The following is a 22,040-nucleotide window of genomic DNA, read 5'->3' as shown; positions in this document are numbered from 1 at the left end:
CAGACAGCATTTTTGTTGTTGTATGAAGGGTGTCTATAACTTATACTCACACATGGTTTTGCCTAAAAATAGATAGCTTACAGACAGACCACTGTAGACACTGTCTATACTACTGTCTATATATGATATGGAGTGCTATTACAGACACTATCTGTCTAGACCATTGTACATGCCCTTACAATCTATGTAGTTGGGAAAATTGCCTCACGGTCAGTATTGAACTATTAATACTACTCTTCAAGTTTTTTCCTTTCTATATCTATGGATCTGTTGCAACATCTATCGCTCTATCTGTATGATTTCCTCAATAGTCGATAATGTGAGGAGACTTATATGGTTGTAGATCTGCAACAGCTATAGCAGGTGAACGTTATCCACGGTAGACTGGGAGGAAATACTCTTACTACGATAGGAAATTAGGAAATATAATCAAGTGGAAGCATAGGGTTATATGTTACCCTACATTGTTCACTGCTTTTAGTACTTCGTGAAAGATTTGAAGGCCACTTACTATAAATGATGCACTTCTTTTAGTTCTCGTCCGTCCTAGGTAAAATGATTTGCACTTAGACCTCATTGTCAGGATTCACCTAACTTCATAACTTTTCTATGCTCATTTAAACACCATCACTCTTAGCCACCTGCTCTCTGTATTATACATGATGCACTACAAAAATTGCTGGTTTGCAAACTCGGTGAAGGTGACTTTTTTTATATTGTTTGCTTCCCATGTTTCAACTAGCATACTTGGGATCTAAAATACCGCGTGAGTTCCGAGCTGGACCAAGCGGGGTCCGTCGTATCCCAAATCTAAATGCAAATTCAACAGTGACATACGGAGTACATAATTTGTCTGGCGATCTGCTCTGAGGTGCGCCTGTCAAGAATAGGCTATCTTGGTCCTGGGATGAAGGAATGAAAAATTATGTAACGGTTGTTTCGTGACAAAATACATGTTACTGTGGATTTTTGATGAATACCATGATCATTATCCAAAAGTGCACTCCCTGTTTCCTGTGTTCCTGTATCTTTTGTAGCTGATGGTGATATCATCATGTTTCCTGTATTTTACCATGCATAGACATTTGATTACGCACAAGAGGGCATAGTGCCACTTTGGTGGTCACACCCAAGTTGGCACTGTGACCCAGAGGTATGGGGGACAATATGGCAACCTTACTTTTAAATGACTTCTCTGGAATCACCGGCTACTAGTGAAAAAGTACAATGCACGAGGATTGGGATCTCAGATGGAGTTTGACGAATCCCAGATGCATCTCGAGCCTATGCATTGCAAATTTCTGTAGAAGCAATTGTTGTTGAAATATTGTGCCCATTTTTAGTGGCCCAAATTAGATTTCAGTTTTTCCTATAAATCTCAAAGCTCACATAGTGGCAGCCTTGTGAGTTTGAGCCTAAGTTGGTGGCAGCTCACTAGGGAGTGGCAAGAGGTGGGAAGTTTAGTCCCACATGGAAAGTTGGGAGGAAGTTAGACCACTTTATAAGGTGGGTTGTTCCACCACTAGTAAGTGAGTGAGAATAGGAGTGCTACACGCGCGCTCCTCCTCCTCGCTCGTCGCGACGCAACACGCTCGTGGTGAGTGGATTGAGCTTCGAGCCGAGACTTTTCTTGCTTTTTGCAGCTCAGGAAGACGGACGCGTCACAGTTAGTCGGTTCGGGTCGCTCCCGGATCGTGGGCTATCTGTAACCGACTCGAAACGTTCGTGCGACGTGGGTGTGGCCCACGTTGCCTAGGGTTTCCCGAGCCTATATATTCTTCCTAGATGGACGCGTCACAATTAGTCGTTTCGGGTCGCTCCCGGATCGTGGGCTATCTGTAACCGACTCGAAACGTTCGTGCGACGTGGGTGTGGCCCACGTTGCATAGGGTTTCCCGAGCCTATATATTCTTCTGCCCGGCTACCGCAGAAACAAAATCTAATATACGAGTTAGGGTTTCCACCTCTCTCTGCTTGCGCCGCCATCATAGCCTACTCCATCCCGCGCGCCGACGTGCATCGGCGAACGGGAGAGCAGGTCTCCGGAACTGCTCGTCCTTGCGATCCTGTACGGGAGAGGGCGAATTAGGTTTTTGGGAAGTGCTCTGCGCGACTGCTCAAGCTCTTCATCACGGGTCGCCTTCCGTCCAAGTCGGGCGGTGCTGCCTACCGTCGTCTTCAACGCCGTCTACTTCGACCTGTCATCCCCGTCATCAACAACGTTGTCATCAACAACGTTACTGCTGCAACATCGTCTGCTACACCTTCACCGCCACCTCCACCAGATCGGTACGTGCGACATATCTCGATCTGTTTAGCGATGGATGTTGTACTGTTTGCTCTGCTACTGTTCATGTTGATCATTGCATCTAGTATGTTCGAGTTTCACATGTTAGTAGTTACTGTCGTCATGCTTAATATTCTGGAATTAATCATGGAAATTGTGCCTAATTATCCAACAATCCAAAAACCTAATTGTAGGCAATTTCCTGAGTTAACAATGGCTGGTTTTGCTGATGCACTAAGGCCGGATAAGTTTACCGGTGTGCACTTTAAGAGGTGGCAGGTTAAGGCCATGCTCTGGCTTACTCATCTGAAAGTGTTCGAAGTTAGTGATGGTTTACCAGAAGGAACTATATCTGACCAAGATCAGAACAAGTTCAAGGAAAACAATACTCTCTTCGTCGGATGCGTTCTAAGTGTGCCTTACCTGACAAGTTTGTGGCTGGATGCATCATCGCTAAGTTGCCCCCTTCATGGAGGAACTTTGCCACAACTCTCAAACACAAGAGACAGGAGATATCAGTTGAAAATCTGATAGCATCTCTTGATGTTGAGGAGAAAGCTCGGGCTAAGGATAATACTGAGAAAGGAGAGGGTCAGTCTAGCGCCAACATGGTGCAGAAGAAACCCTACAGCAAGAACAAAGGGAATAACAAGCCCTCCTTAATAAGCCTATGAAGACTACAACCTTCAAGAAGAAGAAGATGATAAACAAAGAAGATCTGAGCTGCTTTACATGTGGAGAGACTGGCCACTTTTCTAAGGACTGTCTAGAGAGGGCAGACCGCAAGAAAAAGGCGAGGCAAGTCAATACGGTGACCGCTAGCAATGCTGATGGGTACGGTAATCTCTTTACTGTTCTTTCGGTATTTCAATCTCCATGTTGGTGGATTGATACAGGTGCTAATGTTCATGTGTGTGCTGACATATCCATGTTTACTTCTTACCAGGTCGCCCGGGATTCTTCCGTCTTGATGGGGAATGGGTCACATGCTTCTGTTCGTGGTGTTGGCACGGTAGATCTGAAGTTCACTTCGGGGAAGATCGTGCAGCTGAGGAACGTGCAGCATGTCCCTACTATGAACAAGAATCTCGTTAGCGGCTCCCTTCTATGTAGAGATGGGTTTAAGGTTGTTTTAGAGTCAAATAAAGTAGTTGTTTCCAAGTTTGGACAATTTATTGGTAAAGGCTATGAGTGCGGAGGCTTGTTCCGCTTTTCGCTTTCTGATTTCAGTAATAAGTCTGTGAACCATATCTGTGGCAATGTTAGTGATGATACCAGTGTTTGGCATTCTCGTTTATGTCACATTAATTTTGGTTTAATGTCTCGGCTATCCAGTTTAAGTTTAGTTCTGAATTTCACCATTGCCAAAGGTTCTAAGTGCCATAGTTGTGTGCAATCGAAGCAACCTCGGAAGCCTCACAAGGCGGCCGAGGAGAGAAACTTGGCACCTCTAGAACTCATACGTTCTGATCTATGCGAGATGAATGGTGTGTTGACAAAAGGTGGAAAGAGATATTTCATGACATTGATTGATGATGCGACTAGATTTTGCTATGTTTATTTGTTGCGAACTAAAGATGAAACTTTAGACTACTTTAAAATTTATAAGGCCGAAGTTGAAAATCAACTAGAGAGAAAGATCAAGCGTCTCAGGTCGGATCGTGGTGGCGAATATTTTCCTAAAATCTTTGATGAATTCTGTGAGGAACATGGTATTATTCGTGAGAGGACGCCTCCCTATTCACCCCAATCAAACGGGGTTGCCGAGAGGAAAAACCGCACGCTGACTGACTTGGTGAATTCCATGTTAGCCACTGCTGGTTTATCAAAGGCATGGTGGGGGGAGGCTTTGTTGACTTCATGTCATGTCCTGAATAGAGTTCCTAACAAGAATAAAGATAAAACCCCTTATGAGGAGTGGGCTGGGAGAAAACCATCACTTTCGTATTTGCGCACATGGAGATGTTTGGCGAAAGTCAATATTCCAATTACTAAGAAGCGCAAACTTGGACCAAAGACAGTGGATTGTATCTTTCTAGGTTATGCTCCTCAGAGTGTAGGATATAGATTTTTAGTAGTTCAATCCGAGGTACCTGATATGCATGTTGATACTATTATGGAATCTCGTGATGCAACATTTTTTGAGAATATGTTTCCTATGAAAGATATGCATAGCATTGCTAGAATTTCTACTGAGATAATTCCTGAGTCCAGTACATCTAATGAGTATTTTGAACAATCACATGAGAATGTTACTGAGAAGGATGATAATGAAGCTCCTAAACGGAGCAAGAGACGAAGGATTGGAAAATCCTTTCGTGATGATTTCATTGTGTACCTTGTGGATGATACTCCCACGTCCATTGCAGAGGCATATGCATCTCGAGATGCAGATGACTGGAAAGAAGCTGTCCATAACGAGATGGACTCAATTCTTTCTAATGGAACTTGGGAGCTATCAGAACGACCCCATGGATGCAAACCTGTGGGCTGCAAATGGGTGTTCAAGAAGAAGCTAAGACCTGATGGTACTATTGAAAAGTACAAGGCGCGGCTTGTAGCGAAAGGCTACACACAGAGAGAAGGCGAAGATTACTTCGACACCTATTCGCCTGTCGCTAGACTTACCACCATTCGAGTACTACTATCCATGGCTGCCTCCTATGGTCTTATCGTTCATCAAATGGACGTAAAGACAACTTTCCTTAATGGAGAGTTGGAAGAGGAAATCTATATGGATCAGCCTGATGGGTTTGTAGTAAAAGGTGAAGAAAGAAAGGTGTGCAAGTTGCTGAAATCTTTATATGGCCTGAAACAAGCACCTAAGCAATGGCATGAGAAGTTTGACAGAACTTTAACTTCTGTAGGCTTTGTTGTCAATGCGGCTGACAAGTGTGTTTACTATCGCCATGGTGGGGGCGAAGGTGTTATACTATGTTTGTATGTGGATGATATTCTGATCTTTGGTACAAACATGAGAGTAATACACGAGGTCAAGTCTTTCTTGTCAAAGAGCTTTGATATGAAAGATGCGGGAGAAGGCGATGTGATTCTGAACATCAAGCTGATTAAGAACGAGAGTGGGATTACTCTAACGCAATCACATTATGTTGAGAAGATTTTGAGCCGGTTCGGCTATATTGATAGCAAGTCTTCTCCAACACCTTATGATCCCAGTGTGACACTACGCAAGAACCGGAGGATTGCCATAGATCAATTGAGATATTCTCAGATCGTTGGCTCACTCATGTACTTAGCGAGCGCGACTAGACCCGACATCTCTTTTGCTGTTAGCAAGTTGAGTAGGTTCATGTCAAACCCGGGTACTGATCATTAGCATGCACTTGATAGGGTCATGCGCTACCTATGTGGTACAATGAGTTATGGGATTCACTATTCAGGGCACCCAGCTGTGCTTGAAGGATATAGTGATTCGAATTGGATCTCAGATGTAGCTGATCTGTACGCCACAAGTGGGTATGTATTTACCTTTGGAGGTGGCGCAGTATCATGAAGATCTTGCAAGCAAACCATATTGACGAGGTCAACTATGGAAGCAGAACTTACTGCTTTAGACACAACTACTGTTGAATCAGAATGGTTGCGTGAGCTCTTGATGGACTTGCCTGTGGTTGAAAAACCTGTTCCGGCAATCCTTTTGAATTGTGACAATCAAACTGTAATTGTCAAAGTGAATAATTCTAAGGATAACGCGAAGTCATCAAGACACGTCAAGAGACGTTTGAAGTCTGTCAGAAAATTGCGAAACTCCGGCGTAATAACTGTTACATATATTCAAACAGACAAAAACCTGGCAGATCCCTTTACAAAGGGACTATCACGTAATGTGATAGAAAGTGCATCGAGGGAGATGGGTTTGAGACTCGTTGATGTTACACCATAGTGGTAACCCAACCTTTGTGATCGGAGATCCCGTGAATTAGGACCTGGGAAGAATAAACTAGTGGTTTAATTGAGGAGAGTATTATGTAACCCTCTCTATGTGAAGATGCACAACTCTCAATTGCTGTAAGGCAGGTTGGCAACAAGCCTTAATGTGTTTATGTTGGCTATATTAGCAAAAATGCTGTCCTACAGAGCATTCTTGACATAACACACCTATATGAATCTGATTGTTAAACGTCGCAATCTATGAGATTTGGGTGATCTCTAGTAAACTCATGAAGAGACCACGAAGTATGACGCATATGCTTCACCCGCGGGGTAGGCTACTGGCAGCCATGTACTGGTCATGACTTTGAGTGAAACCCTGTTCACGCAAAACTTGCAATTCAAGGCTTAGTCCATTGTTCAAGTGTGAATGGATGTAGCTTAAGGTTCTAGGCGGAAGTTCAACTTAACAGTCTCCGCTGAAACACTAGTATATAAACAAGCAGTGAGTATTGGTAAATCTCTAAATGGGGATTTGAGATCTGGTGGGGGATTGTTGAAATATTGGGCCCACTTTTAGTGGCCCAAATTAGATTTCAGTTTTTCCTATAAATCTCAAAGCCCACATAGTGGCAGCCTTGTGAGTTTGAGCCCAAGTTGGTGGCAGCTCACTAGGTAGTCGCAAGAGGTGGGAAGTTTAGTCCCACATGGAAAGTTGGGAGGAAGTTAGACCACCTTATAAGGTGGGTTGTTCCACCACTAGTAAGTGAGTGAGAATAGGAGTGCTACACGCTCGCTCGTCTCGACACGACACGACACGTCACGACGCGCGCGCCGCGCTCGTGGTGAGTGGATTGAGCCTCGAGCCGAGACTTTCCTTGCTTTTTGCAGCTCAGGAAAACGAACAGAGTCCTAGACGGACGCGTCACAGTTAGTCGGTTCGGGTCGCTTCCGGATCGTGGGCTATCTGTAACCGACTCGAAACGTTCGTGCGACGTGGGTGTGGCCCACGTTGCCTAGGATTTCCCGAGCCTATATATTCTTCTGCCCGGCTACCGCAGAAACAAAATCTAATATACGAGTTAGGGTTTCCACCTCTCTCTGCTTGCGCCGCCATCATAGCCTACTCCATCCCGCGCGCCGACGTGCATCGGCGAACGGGAGAGCAGGTCTCCGGAACCGCTCGTCCTTGCGATCCTGTACGGGAGAGGGCGAATTAGGTTTTTGGGAAGCGCTCTGCGCGACTGCTCAAGCTCTTCATCACGGGTCGCCTTCCGTCCAAGTCGGGTGGTGCTGCCTACCGTCGTCTTCAACGCCGTCGACTTCGACCCGTCGTCCCCGTCATCAACAACGTTGTCATCAACAACGTTACTGCTGCAACATCGTCTGCTACACCTTCACCGCCACCTCCACCAGATCGGTACGTGCGACATATCTCGATCTGTTTAGCGATGGATGTTGTACTGTTTGCTCTGCTACTGTTCATGTTGATCACTGCATCTAGTATGTTCGAGTTTCACATGTTAGTAGTTACTGTCGTCATGCTTAATATTCTGGAATTAATCATGGAAATTATGCCTAATTATCCAACAATTGTGATGGGGAAAATCATGTGATGTTTGGTCCCAGAAGATACATATCATTGTGTATTTCCTTTAGGTACTAGTCCTGCTCCAGTAAGTGTTTTTCAATAGCCTCTTGTGCTGGAATTTACGATGCATCTCAAACCTATATACATTCTAGTAAGTTATATAGAAAACATTTCTCATGATAAAGTAGTTTCACGGTCCACAGTACTCCGCACCATATTATTTTTTATCTAGGAGGAATCCTTTTCTAACTAGAGCACACATAATCTTGGTAATGCATGTTTTCTTTGGGATGAGGCAGTGCAAAGACCATCTCTCACATTGTTATATACAACTTCTTCCTCGGAAGCTATGCTCATGACTTGTATATAAGTGTAAACCTACAACAACCATATCAGGTGACCGATAACCTTGCTACATGTTAAGATCTACCTCTTAGTGGCTGGACATGAACTTTCTGTCCATCAAGCAGATTTAGGTTGATATTTATGACAAAGGATACATTTGGACTTGTAGCCTGTAAACCGACTTACATTTAAGACCGAATATCTCCTATTCACCCATCTACTCGATACAAAGTGATACTTCTCCTATGTCATGCTTTAGTACACCTAGGCATTTCTCAGGTCAGGCGTAAAAAAGCTCAACCCTAAATTGCCAGGGTCTAACCTGACCTTCAAGCTTACAAACCAGACCAACCCGGCCTGAACAGAGGAATGCCCAACCCAAATTTAGCTTAAATCCCGTTTTCTGCAAACCTAAGCCTGGCCCGACCCGACGTTCGGGCTCCAAATTTAGACCCAAACCTAGCCCAACACGCAGCTCGGTCCGGCCCGGGATTGTCGGGTCATTACTTTCATGATTAAAAATATGTTAATCATTTATTTTTTCTGTGTGTTACCACTCATTGCTAGGTCTTTTATGTTAAACATACCTGACATTTGTGTGTTTTGCATCTTTTTGGGATGCATGGGAAATTGGGAATACCGGAACACCCATCGTTCTTATGGAACCTCGCGGGCGCACACCCCAGGAAGCCCCCAGGAAGATACAGAGAACGACGACGGCGACTTCCGACTCCGGCGGCGCCATCCTTTGACTTTCTCGATGCCGCCCCTCTTCCTCCTGCTCCTGCTCTCGTCCATCCACGCCTCCGCCGCAGACGACATCTGCATCGTCGGCAGCGGCATCTCGGGCTCCTCCACCGCCTTCTTCCTCACCAACTACACCGCCCCCATCTCCGCCCAGCTCCGCGTCTTCGAGAGCCGAGACAGGGTCGGCGGCCGTCTGGCCACCGTCTCCGTCGCTGGCGACAACTTCGAGGCCGGCGGCTCCGTCATCCACCCGCGCAACCTCCACGTCCGCCGCTTCGCGGACCTCCTCGGCCTCGCCGCCAGGGACGACGGCGAGGGCGACGACGACTGGCTCGGGATCTGGGACGGGGCCCGCTTCGTGTTCAGTACCCTCCCCCCACCGCCGCCCGGGAGCTCCTGGCTGCGCCGCAGGCTGCACGCACTCCTCAACTCGTTCCTCCTGCTCAGGCGCTATGGCCTCTCTCTGTTCAGGATGGACAGCTTTGCGCAGGTTCGCTCTTCTTCCTGCTCTAGTAATACTACTGTTACCCCCTTAGGCTGGTGCCAACGCACCGCCCCGCTCCCGCCCCGCCACGTCAGCTTTTGGCCCACTCTCACCCCACTCTCACCCCACTCTCACCACACGGTGCCAATGCATGGGCTATAGTCCCCACTCTCACTTCTCTCTCCTCCACATCACCATTTCTTTTCCACATTAAGTTATTTCACTCGATTTTGTTTAGACATTCAAAATAATGCAAGAAATTATTCAACTAAAAATGTTACCGATTACATAATAATTAATAAAAATACAAATTATGTTTCTTGTTTTTCTAAATAGCCTATATGACAAGTGTGTACTTGTGTTTGTATTTTGAACTGAAAGAGTAAAAAAAGGAAAGAAAATAAAAGAAGGAAAGAAAATAAAATAAAAACTGACATTTAAAGAATAAAAGAAGGAAAGAAAAAAAGAAAAAAAGAAAAAAAGAAAAAAACCGACCAGGTCTCTTCTTCTACCTCTCGCCCCTCCTCCCGCCCGCGTCGCCATCGCGCCGCCCCGCCTCTCGCCCCTCTCCCGCCTCCCTCCCGCCGCCAACGCGGGCGCCAGCCGGGCGGGAGCGGGCGCTACCGCCGGGCGCCCCCGCCGGCGCCCCTCCCTCCCGTCCCGCCCGCCTCCAGCCCCTCTCCCGCCCCGCCCCGGGCGGTAGCGCCCCGGCTGCCGCCCGCGTTGGCACCAGCCTTAGGACACATGGCATTCAATTTTAGCAAGAACTGCAGATTATCGTGTCTTCTCTTCTAGGGATTGGTATGCTAGGAATGAAATGGTACAGTTCAGTTAAACATCATTCCTGTGGCCCTTTGAGATCTCAGCAAGCAATTCCCATCTGTATGCTCATCTGTTTCATTAATATTTTTAGTGGTGTGTTTAAGTGGACATGAGATTGTGCTCTTTACCTTGTAAATTAGCTTTCCTTTTCAAGTACTTCTTTTCTAAACTGACATGAATAGATGGGTATTCTCTAGGTTTTAACAACCCCTGTCAAGTGCGTTAAACACTCTCACATTGTTATGCAGGAAATGTTGAAGAAATTTCTGCTTTACTACAATGGTTTCGAGTCCCGGCCTGTCTTCGACAACGTTGAGGACATGCTCAAATGGTCTGGCCTGTATGGGCTCACTCAGAGGACCCTAGAGGAGGAGCTCATCGATGCTGGGCTCAATTCTCAAACTATATCAGAGCTAGTCACTGTATGTTTCATTTATTTTTTTCCTTCAGCTAACTTGATGTCTCTGTACTGGCGATATCTACAAACTATTCTATGCTCTGGTAGTTGTGTTTATTAAAGTTATTTCTGAGCAATTCTATCATCTTAAATACTAATATTATAAATGAAGAATCAACAGAACACTTAAATACTTAGCAGACCTAAGTTGTAAAGCCTATTATAGATGGTATATTAATAAGGTCTAATTTTCTCATGTGTTCTGGAAGATGCAGCGTACACCATTAACTGAAAATCTCGATTCAGTAATTCCGAATAATACTGTTAGAATCACTTATACTATATTCGCATGCCCCTCCTGTCCTTTACAGGTGATAACAAGGATCAACTATGGACAAAGTGTCAGTATAAGTGGCCTCGCGGGCGCTGTTTCTTTAGCTGGCTCCGAGTCTGGATTGTGGGCTATCAAAGGAGGCAATTGGCAGCTAGCTGCTGGGTTGCTGAAGACCGCTAACGCCACCTTGCATCTCCAAGAAGGCATAGATTCAATCTCTGATGCAGGGGATTACTATGTTCTTAAATCCAATAAGGGGCATGAATATAACTGTACGGTGATGGTTGTTGCAACGCCACTTGACGAGGTGAACATTACATTTACCCCTCCAGTCTCCATTCCGCCGAGAAAGATGCAGCATACCCATGCAACCTTTGTTAGGGGCCTCTTGAACCCTGTAAGTGGTATCTGCACTTCCTTCCTTTTTGTATGCAGTTAATTTGAATGAGCAGCAAGCAACTACTAGCCTGTTAACTTTTCCAGTCTTCCTTGGTAATCATGAGAAATCACTTACCTTGTGGTTTTTAATTATGTTATGATGCAGAAATTTTTCGGCCTGAGCTCAGTGTCTGATATTCCAGAGCTGATAGGAACCATGGAGCTCCCTGATATTCCTTTCTCGTCCATCTCAGTTCTGAAGAAGCGCAATCAACATGACATGACTTACAAGGTATTCTCGCGTGCGAAGTTGGATGACAGTTTGTTGGCTCAGATGTTTAGGTAAGCAATTGATTAGAGTACTGTACTTATTGAATTAGTCATTACTATTTTGATGACTGCTTGAGATCTTCACAAACGGTTGGCTGTTGTGTCTGACTCTCTGTGTGCCACTGGCAATGTACAGCACAAGGGAAGAGACCATTCAGATAGACTGGCCTGCTTATCCTCACTACCATGCCCCGGAAGATTTTGCGCCGATAATACTGGATGGGAAGCACCTATACTATGTGAATAGCTTTGAGAGTGCAGCGAGCGCCATGGAGACGGGTGCTGTCGCGGCAGAAAATGTGGCGAGGCTCATCATCTCGAGGTTGCCTCTCGGCCTGCGAGCCAGTCCCTTGTTGTCGTCGGAAAAAGGCGCCGATGGTCCCCCTGAACCTCATATCGAGTCATTCGCCGGCAAAGTAGATTCCCGGCAAGTAGATCTGTGAATGTGTAGGCATATGTATGTACAGTGTAAAATGCAGTACTGATTCATGAAGAATTATGCACTGTGTGATTCATGAAGAATTATACACTGTGTGCGTAACAGTAATACTGAATACAGCATCACTATGCCCGCTTAGTTAGTTATACAAGTGTTGAGACATTGTGAGTTTGCATCATTAAAGGAAAATTTCGTATTTGCCACTCTCTGCAGCAATGTAGGACACTAGCAAACAATATTGTAGTCTCAATCTAGAAAAAGAGACAAAACTGTGACAGAAATTGGAAGATAAGAAGCATTCGCTATCTTTCTTTATAAAATGAGTAGTTTCTGAGTTCAATGATATCTATCCAAACAGTGTCTGAGGGCAGATTGGTCATTTCCCTTGCTTTTTTTCTGCGGCCCATTTCCCTTGATATCCAGAAGAGAGCACACCCACCCCTCTCCAGTCTCCAGTGTGTACACAGCACAAGCACCAAGCAGAGCTGGCTGGTCTCTTCTCGGTTACAGTAAAGCGAACGACAATCTTGTCATGGCGAAATATTTTTTTTCTTCACGGATCACAAAGATAGACATGCACATAAAGTTGAACATACACAACAAAGATATATTCACTTATATGAAAGCAACATAAAAGCATCTCCAACCGCTTGGCCATCTCTTTAGAGCAACTCTAACAGAGCCCTTATTTATCGGAACTGAAAAAAGCGAGTTCAGTCTCCCAAAAAACAATTTAGTTGCGGATTTAGCGATGGCGCAGAACAGAAACCGAAAAGGTGAACCGAACTCGATGAAATCAAACGTTGCGGGAAACCAAAATTTGTGATCGCACTCGATTTCATCGAATGAAGGTAAATTCGTTTATAATTTGTACAATACTAGGCAAAAGACATGCATATTGCACGTACATTACGATCTAGGCACCTAAATTCAACTAGAATTAGTCCCCGGAGTGACTATACTGTCACCGGGGAGCTCAACAAAGCCGGCGGAGTGTTTTTGCTCGCCGGTCTTCCTAGGCGAGGACGACCGCCGCCACTTCGACGACCGTCGCCTCGGAGGTGCTCCCGCACGCTTGAGGCGTCCCGGCGGCGTCGTCGTCGTCGCCGTGCGGGGGCAGCGCCGGCAGAGGAGGGCTGCACGCCGCGGCGGCCAGGGCGCCTCGGCTTTTCCTTCCGCCGCCTCCTCCTCCGCGCGCGCAGCGAGGTACGCCATCAGCTCCGGCCACTTCCGACCGGCCCTCCTCCATGCGCCGATGGAGCGCCTACGCCTGCCGAGCTCCGGCGACGCCCGTGCACCCGACGGACGCCGAGTGCACCTTCCGGCTCCGGATCGGCCACCTCCCCTACCCACGCGTCTAGCACGCGTCATTTCGGACGGAGGGGAGCTGGCCGAAGCGGCGGCGCGGCCTCGGAGCGGCCGGAATCGCTCGTCGGAGCGGGGACCTGGCGGCGGCGGCGGGAGACGAGCGGCGGAGGGGAGTAGGGTTTGCGAACCGAACTCCCCTCCGCGAACCCTTTTAATAGGGGCCGTCCGAGGAGTTATTCGGGCCAGCCCACTTTTTCGGGCGCTGATCTGCGCTAGTTTCGGCCCGAACCCGTAAATCCGCCGGAAAAGTTCGGTTCCGGCGGGATTTACGGGCTCTGTTAGAATTGCTCTTAGCAACAAAGATGTATATTGGATTGCTTAAAATTGGTTATAGAAAGAGGAGAGAGAAGATTTATCAATCCAAACCAAGTTATGCTTTGCTAGCATTTCTATAATAGCAATCCAATACTAGAATGCCAAGTTTCTTGTCTATTCTTTCTGTACTAGAAATTGCATATATCAACAAAATGAACTACTCTGATCCATAATAAGTGTCAGGGGTTTAGTTTCAGTTGAGCTAATTTGACCTAAACCCCGATATTTATAATGAATAGGATGGAGTACTAATTTTTACACAATAATTAGAGCATATCATCACCACCTGAATTAACATAGAATAGGAACTCCAATCAAAAATAATTTGAATTTAAAGTCAAACTTCAAGCATAAAACGAGGGCATAGTGTAAGAACAAAATAAAAGTTCATCATGGGTGCATGAACAACCCCACAACCAAAAGAGCATCAATGTTCTCTCTCAAATGCTACAATTTCTGCCATTGTTTGGAAAGTAGTCTCATTTGATCACCACAAGGCTCTTGATAAGCTCGACCCTTCTCATCTAGAACACATGAATCCATGAACATGATCCTTTGCTCTTTCTCCCAATACTCTTGGCCATCTCCTCGGCCCCCACCGTCGTTGCCTATTCGGCGGTACCCCGGAGGAGGGATCCTCACGGAGGGGGTAAGAAGTAGGGGCCATAGGACGGATAGCACTCGGGACGGTCATACACGATTTACCCAGCTCCGGAACACCTGCTCGAGGACAGGGCCTACTGCTGCTTGTCTGGAATTATCTGGGCGCTTTCACGTTGTTACAATGAGTTGTGGTTGTGCCTCTAGGGCTCCCGGGATCCAGCTTATAAAGGCGCCAGGATCTACGGTTTCTACGGAGAGTCCTACACGAATTACAATCTTGCCTAACTACGAAACATTACATTACCGTGCACGTCAAGGATCTGACTATCCCTAACACGCCGTATTGGATCCGGCTACCCCTGATGGGCCAGGCCGGATCCGGCTTCCAGAGAAGGTCGGTTGGATCCGGCTCCTTGCTCCTGGGCTGGACTTCATCCATCCTGATCAACAACAACTGGGTCGCCCGATGGGCCGTATGCCACCATCACCATCTGTGGGCCACCTGGGTTTGCCGGATCTTGCCACTGTCGATGGTACACCCATGAAGTATACCCACAACACCCACCCTTCTCTCCTCGACACCGGTTTTCCTCTCCTCACCTCAGCCGTCACCTTCCTCTCCTCGGCCTCCCTCCTTTCCTCCAACTTTTTGGTCTTCATCTTTCTCCTTTGCATAGCAATGTCTTTCCTCACCTCCCTCATGTTGTCCAGTGAATCTTTGTAGCCTCCCTCATCTCCATTTTCCCTATGGTTCTTTGATTTCTTCCTTCCCTCGGGCCTACCTCTACTGATCAATGAAAAAGGAGTTTCTTCTCCACTTGATCCATCATCATCAGTGTCCACCACAAAACCCTCTCCAATAGAGCTCGAAGGAGCCTTCCTCTTGTTTGGAATTTCATTGGTGGGGCAGGTTTTCCATTTCTCATCGTTCTCAAGGATTTCCAACAATTAAACAAAGTGAAGGGCCTCCTTACCACTAGTTTTCCCCTTTTCTTCTTAGGTTTGCCCATGAACAAATTTTGAGCAATGTTTTGCTACAAAAAAAAGATACAAGTAAGCATGAAGCCTCATCAAGCAACACCAAAGAAAAGGTGGCGGCGTCCACCTTCCCGTTGGAGGCATCGGGGATGTCCGTATATGCGTCGTCCGTGAGCTGTGCGGCGACGCCAACCCTAGGAACCGTTGGGCCTTGGGCTTGGCCTCGACCGTGTCGGGGAGAGGATGAGGAAGGTATGTGGGGGCATCAGGTGCGTGGGGTAGATCGTTTATGGCCTCCATGGCCGTTGCGGTGGCCGGAGACAACTGTGAGATCGTTGGCGAAAATGTCCCACGTGGGTCCTGCATCGTTTATGGGACTATTAGGGTTTGGCCTCTGACTTTGCATATATACAAGTGGAGGCGCAAACATACTCACCTTCCTAAATATTTTCGTGGGAACCATTTATACAAAGGATGGAGCAATGCTTATCAATTAAATTGCTATATTTTCAGTTTTAACATATCTAGCAAAATATAGATACTCTAATAATGTTCAATCATATGTACCCACGTAGTTTTTTTTACTGCAACACCAAGGGTAGACTAGTCATTTCCCCTCGTATCTAGCTTGCTCCGCACCTCGCTCCCAACACAGAGACCAAGCAGAGAGCTGGTATGTCTTCCTCGGTTACAGCGAGTCAGCGAAGGAGTCTTTTTTTGCTAGTACAGTATTATAAAAAAAATTAGCGAAGGAGTCTTGGTGTGGAAGGAAGCCCTCCATTTTCCCTATGGATTTTTTTACCACCATTACTATTACTACTACAAGTCAGTCGTCTTCCTCCCCACACCGCCCCCACCCCAGGTGGCGGAGAAGGTAGGAGAGGCGAAGCAGGAGGCGGAGGAAGGGATCCTATGGCGATGGCGCCAACACGTCTGCTGCGGGGCCTCATCGCGCCGCTGCCGCCGTCCGACTGGCTGCCCTGCACCGCCTCCCTCCTGTACCACCAGTGGTGGCTCCCCACGCTCGCGCTCCCGCTCCCGCGCTGGCCCTCCTGCTCCGACGGCCTGAAGCTCCTCCTCGCCCTCCTCCTCGTCTCCGCCGCGCTCGCCGAGGTCCGCCTCGTCGCATCCTCCTCCATGGCGCCCACCCTCCGCTCGGGCGACCGCGCCGTCGCCGAAAAGGTAGCCCCCTTTTCTCCCCACATCACCTCATAATACATCTTTCCATTTTACATGATGTCTTCTCTCTTTGCTCGGATCTGCGTTAACCAAATGGGTAATGCATGCTGTGATTTGATGTTGTCCAGGTCACGTACATGTTCAGGAGGCCGTCTGTGGGCGACATTGTTTTCTTCAGGGTGCCCACGGCCTTGCAGGTAGCTCCGCTTCTCCTTTTCTTCCATCGTCAACTTCACACCTTCACCGTCTGATGAAGCTGCATTGCGCTGTTTTCGGCAGAATTGCGGCCTGAATAAAGATGTTGTATTTATTAAGAGGGTGATTGCAACCCCTGGAGATTTCATCGAGGTAAGCAAAGCCAATGTTAACATTGTCTTGTCTTCCACCCACCTTGTTACCACCGCTTTATATTAGATGCACTACATTCCATTCATTTATTCACCTTGAGGTCCGATATAGTATTCCTTGAGGACTACTCGTTCGTTCAAACATTCTCTTCCACTCACCTTGTTATGAATTCACTCACCACTTCATATCAAGCTCAAAGCATCTATCTATAACCATATTATTATTAGAAAGTCACACTGTTCTTCCATATATAGACTAAAATTATATGCTCCGTTTGATCACAGTAATAACTTTTAAGATTAAAATTCGTTCTGGTAGCACCTGCGAAGTGCAATTGGAATCAGAAACGGAAACACAATATGTTTTTCTTCATATACTTTAAGCCATGAGAGGCCTGTAGCAAGAACTTGCACGGCAATGTAATGGTGCCAATCATGCGCGTTGTCCAATTCGACATGTCTTTCAAAACGAAAAAATAATAATCAACAGCAACATAACAATATCACATTGCTGTACTTATTTACTCCTTAAGCTATAAGTACAGGCGTGTGAACATAAAAGAGAACCCTATTTATAACCCTGAGTAACGTAGGATAGAAACATGAAATAAATAGGATCGAAACATAGATGATGTAAGAGCTACTATAAGTGTGTAGTCCAATTTGGGATTTTTTTGTATGGAAATTTATCTTTTTGTGAGACGAGTTTTCATTGCAAGGGAAGAGATATTTTGGCACAAAAAAATGTTACATTAAAGTCTCAAAAAATATTTTTCATAGTACATTTTATGTTACACACCTACACTTTTTTAATGAGAGTTACTCCCTCTGACCCATGAAACTTGTCTGAGATTTGTCAAAATATGGATGTAGCATCTACATACATCCAAATTTAGAAAAAAATTCAGACAACTTTCATGGGACGGAGGGAACACTTAATTTTTTCATGGTAGCATTGAAGGAGTCATAAAGTTCATAATGTAAAAAAATACTTCTTAAACATATGTTGTCATTTAGCAATGAATCATCCCCTTTATACATAAATGCTTGGATTAGTATAATATGCTATGTTTATTTAATAGCTAGAAAAATATTAAAGTATCCTTAAGAGTTGCCGCTAGTTCCCCCTGAATCTGGATGCCTACATTGTACTTACTACACACCCACCTTACAGGTCCGACAAGGTCAGCTTATTGTTAATGGTGTTGCACAGAAGGAACATTACACCGCAATCCACGGCGCATCATACACAATGGAGGCCATGGTTTGTCGCGTCTCTTTTCTATCTGTGAGCATTGTCTCCTTGAACAACATTGAGGAGTTGCTATTGCCAGGTCCAGAGATAGTACCCAAACTGCTATCGCAAATTGACTATACCACCGCAAGAGGATGACCAAAATTGGCATGGCTGCTCCGTGTTGTTGACTTCCTGAGTGCCTGGTTGTTCGAACTGATGGGCCTCAGATGGTGGATGATCTCTTCGTCCTCCCCCCAATTCCTGTTATCTGCTCGGTTCTTTGGCCGGATCCCGTACTAAAACCGTGCATCGTCGTCCTGCAGCGACTCCCTGAAGGCCATGTATTCGTCATGGGTGATAACCGTAATAACAGCTGCGATTCTCGTGCCTGGTAAGAAACACATCCAATCCCACGCTAGGCCCATCTTCCTCTACATGTACCATAACTGATTTCTCGTCTTGAGATTATCATCAAATAGTTCAACTTTAGGAGATCTTGTGATAGTCATCTCATAGATCTGTGCTTCGGACTAGATCCGATACAATTGCAGATTGAAGTGCCACGATGATTGTTTGATCTGCAATTATGTAAGAATATCAGAGTAGAATGCAGCACTCAGATTTGATCAGTTACAGTTGCTTTATCATGGTTGTATCGGTGAGGAAATCTTGTGCTAGTCATAATATAAATCCGTTCTCCGGACTAAATCTAGATGTTGTATGCTTGGAGATTGAATTTTTCATGACAAACAGTCAATATATAGTGACATGGGAGCAGAATGCCCATATATGTTTGTAGTTACCACGTGCAGTTGCTTAGTAATGTTAACTGGTTTTGTAGAAATTGTTCGGGAGCTAGCACTTATCATCTTGATGTTTGTGGTGACAGGGGGCCTCTACCTATCAACAACATTGTTGGGAGATACATGATGTCCTTTGGAAGATCCTCTTTCCAATAGCCAAGCTGAAGAGCTTCGATGACCTCCAGCATTGACGAACCCCATCGTTATGGGCTTATGGCGATATCAACCTATGTTGGGCCTCGAGCCCTTTATCTGTACATCATCTTTCCAGTAGCCAAGCTGAAGATGTTTGATGACCTCCAGCATTGATGATTCCCTCAATGTCATTCGATAGATGGTGATGTTGGGCTACGCCGGGGCCTCGAGCCTTTCAGTGTGATGTGAGTGTCGTATGTATACCGACTTAATCCTGGGGAGAAGTAATAATGACTTTGTAGCCGTCGTCACCCACCCTGGCATGTCTAGGTGTTGAGCCTATTTGTTGGTAGAACCTAAAAAATGAACCTAAAGGTTACATCTTATGGTAACCTTAGCTGTCGCTTGTCGGTAATGCTTGTTATGTTTCGCATTCTGGAGTGCAGTGTGTTTTGTAAGTTTGAAAACCTTTGTGGTGGTTATTTGCTGCTTGTAATTAAGTACTGTATGTGATTTCCTCTTGTGTTTTGATGAATGGAGTACTGGCAGCCTTTTCTTCTGTAGTTGATGTAGTGAGTGGTGGCTGATGTTGACGATGGTGGAGATGTCTTGGGCTTGTTGCACTCGTTGATATGCTGGACTGGAGTGAGCTGCCTCCGTCTTCGAGCAGTGGCAGATGTGGTTCGTTGGTGGTACTCATGCTGGTGCTTGATGTGTGCCAACACCACACCATGTCGGGAGTGAGCCAATGCCATCTCTGCAATAAGCTCGATTGGGTCCTTGCTCCTGAAGGAATCCTCTCCTTCCTCTGCAAGAAAAATTGAAGATGGGGCAAAAGAGATCACAAGTATGAGATTAGGTCAGAGCTCCACTCACTGGATTTTGAGATGAAGCAACGCCGCCGCTCGCCAGGAGATCTTCCATGAGTTGGGAGAGGCGTTGGTGAACCACATGTTATTCGTGGATGACAACCTGCTATTTTTCAAGGGTAGTGTTATAAAAGCGACAAGCAAATAACGAAGAACGAAACAAGAACACACGCAGGTGATACAAGATTTAACGTGGAAAACCCCTTCCAACACAGAAGAGGAAAAAACCACGGGCGCCAGCCAGCAAAACTTCACTATATCGGGAGGTGTTTACAAACGCCGTGGGTTATCTTATAATATGATAAAACCCTAGCTGGCGGCTTACAAGATGTATATATAGGTGGTGCTAACGATCCGTACCGTACCGCGGGGGGCCGAAGCATAGCGGAGTCAGAAGTTAGCCTCCCTTTAGTATATGAATTTGGATCACAATACAACAAACTCCACCTTGAGACAAATTCCATCTTGTAGCATGAACTTCAACAATCTCCTGAACAACCAAGGAAAAAACACTTGCTGGCGTCCAACAACCACTTGGGCTAAACAGTTATACCAACCAAGCTCGAGCAAAGCTCAAACTTGGAAACAGGAACTGGCTTTGTCACCATATCAGCAAGATTATCATGAGTACTTATCTTGCATACCTTCAGTTTACCTTGAGCAACAATGTCACGAATATAATGGTACTTGATATCAATGTGCTTTGTCCTCTCATGGAACATTTGATCTTTAGTAAGGTATATTGCACTTTGACTGTCAGAAAACAAGTTAATGAATCATCTCCACAAAGCTCATCATACAAACCTTTCAACCAAACAGACTCTTTGCCAGCTTCATTAATTGCTATATATTCTGCTTCGGTCGTAGATTGGGCAACAACAGATTTTAATGTTGCCTTCCAACTTACAGCACACCCACCAACAGTGAACACATAACCTGTGATGGATCTTCTCTTATCCAAATCGGCATCAAAATCTGAATCCACATAGCCTACGAGTCCCTCACCGGTCTTGCCAAAATTTAAGAAAGCTTTGGATGTGCCACGAAGGTACCTGAAAATCCACTGAACAACTTTCCAATGTTCTTTACCAGGATCAGCAAGGTATCGACTGACCAAACTCATAGCATATGATAAATCAGGACGAGAACAAACCATGGCATACATCAAGGAACCAACAACACTAGAATATGGAACTCGAGACATGTACTCAATATCTTCATCAGTACTAGGACATTGCAATGCTGATAATTTGAAGTGAGAAGTAATTGGAGTACTAACAAACTTTGCAGCATGCATGTTAAAACGATGAAGAACTTTCTGAATGTAATTTTGCTGACTAAGAAATAACACACTAGATTTTCTGTCTCTTGTAATTTCCATACCTAGTATTTTCTTAGCAGCACCAAGATCCTTCATCTCAAACTCACTACTTAACTGTGACTTTAAAGTAGTGATATCTTTCTTGCTCTTGGCAGCAATCAACATATCATCAACATATAACAACAAGTATATTGGTGATCCATTAACAAACTTGATATATGTTAAGCTTCATGCACTAGCCACTTGAACCAAAAGTCCGAACTGATGGAAAGGGCTAGGCAATCCACATATACACTTCACAACACCCCCACTCGCGTGTGACGGGAGAAGAGAAAGTCAACACGTGAAAGAAGAAGAGCACACCGAAATAGCGGTGGCTAAAGTGGGGGGCAACAGCAATTTTTAGGCTTAATTGCGAAAACCTTGTGAAAGCCAGGATTTGAACTTGAGACCTGGGGCTCTGATACCATGTTAAGCTTCATGCACTAGCCACTTGAACCAAAAGTCCGAACTGATGGAAAGGGCTAGGCAATCCACATATACACTTCACAACAATATAAACACAACTATCATATACTTAGATCTCTTAAACTCATGTGCAAGCATAAATGAATCAAACCTTTTATACCACTGTCTTGGAGACTGTTTCAAACCATAAAGGGACCTCTTCAACTTGCAAACACGATCCTCCTTACCAGGCACAACAAAACCTTCAGGTTGGTCCATGTATATCTCCTCTTCAAGCTCACCATGCAGAAAAGCAGTCTTTATATCTAGCTGCTCAAGCTCAAGATCACGCATAGCCACAATACCAAAGAATGCACGTATGGAACTATGCTT

At 45.5% G+C, this 22,040-nt stretch overlaps 2 protein-coding genes across 2 annotated transcripts; both read left to right on the top strand.

The window, feature by feature from the left end:
* Positions 1-8,783: 8,783 nt before the first annotated feature.
* On the top strand, positions 8,784-12,243 carry LOC127295249 (farnesylcysteine lyase). The gene is made up of 5 exons (XM_051325166.2): positions 8,784-9,351; positions 10,416-10,589; positions 10,936-11,295; positions 11,443-11,618; positions 11,743-12,243. Exons 1-5 carry the CDS (start codon positions 8,875-8,877, stop codon positions 12,047-12,049), a joined length of 1,494 nt encoding a protein of 497 aa, XP_051181126.2. The 5' UTR covers positions 8,784-8,874; the 3' UTR covers positions 12,050-12,243.
* Positions 12,244-16,096: 3,853 nt separating this feature from the next.
* On the top strand, positions 16,097-19,526 carry LOC127295250 (thylakoidal processing peptidase 1, chloroplastic). The gene is made up of 6 exons (XM_051325167.2): positions 16,097-16,491; positions 16,617-16,685; positions 16,768-16,836; positions 18,010-18,099; positions 18,396-18,463; positions 18,962-19,526. The coding sequence occupies exons 1-6, from the start codon at positions 16,222-16,224 to the stop codon at positions 19,029-19,031; spliced, it is 636 nt and encodes a 211-aa protein (XP_051181127.1). The 5' UTR covers positions 16,097-16,221; the 3' UTR covers positions 19,032-19,526.
* The last annotated feature ends 2,514 nt before the right edge of the window (positions 19,527-22,040 follow it).

This window comes from Lolium perenne, chromosome 4, assembly GCF_019359855.2.
Source record: "Lolium perenne isolate Kyuss_39 chromosome 4, Kyuss_2.0, whole genome shotgun sequence".
NCBI lineage: Eukaryota > Viridiplantae > Streptophyta > Magnoliopsida > Poales > Poaceae > Lolium > Lolium perenne.
The sequence above is the reverse complement of the archived record's forward strand: the minus strand, read 5'-3'. Positions and strand labels throughout refer to the sequence as shown.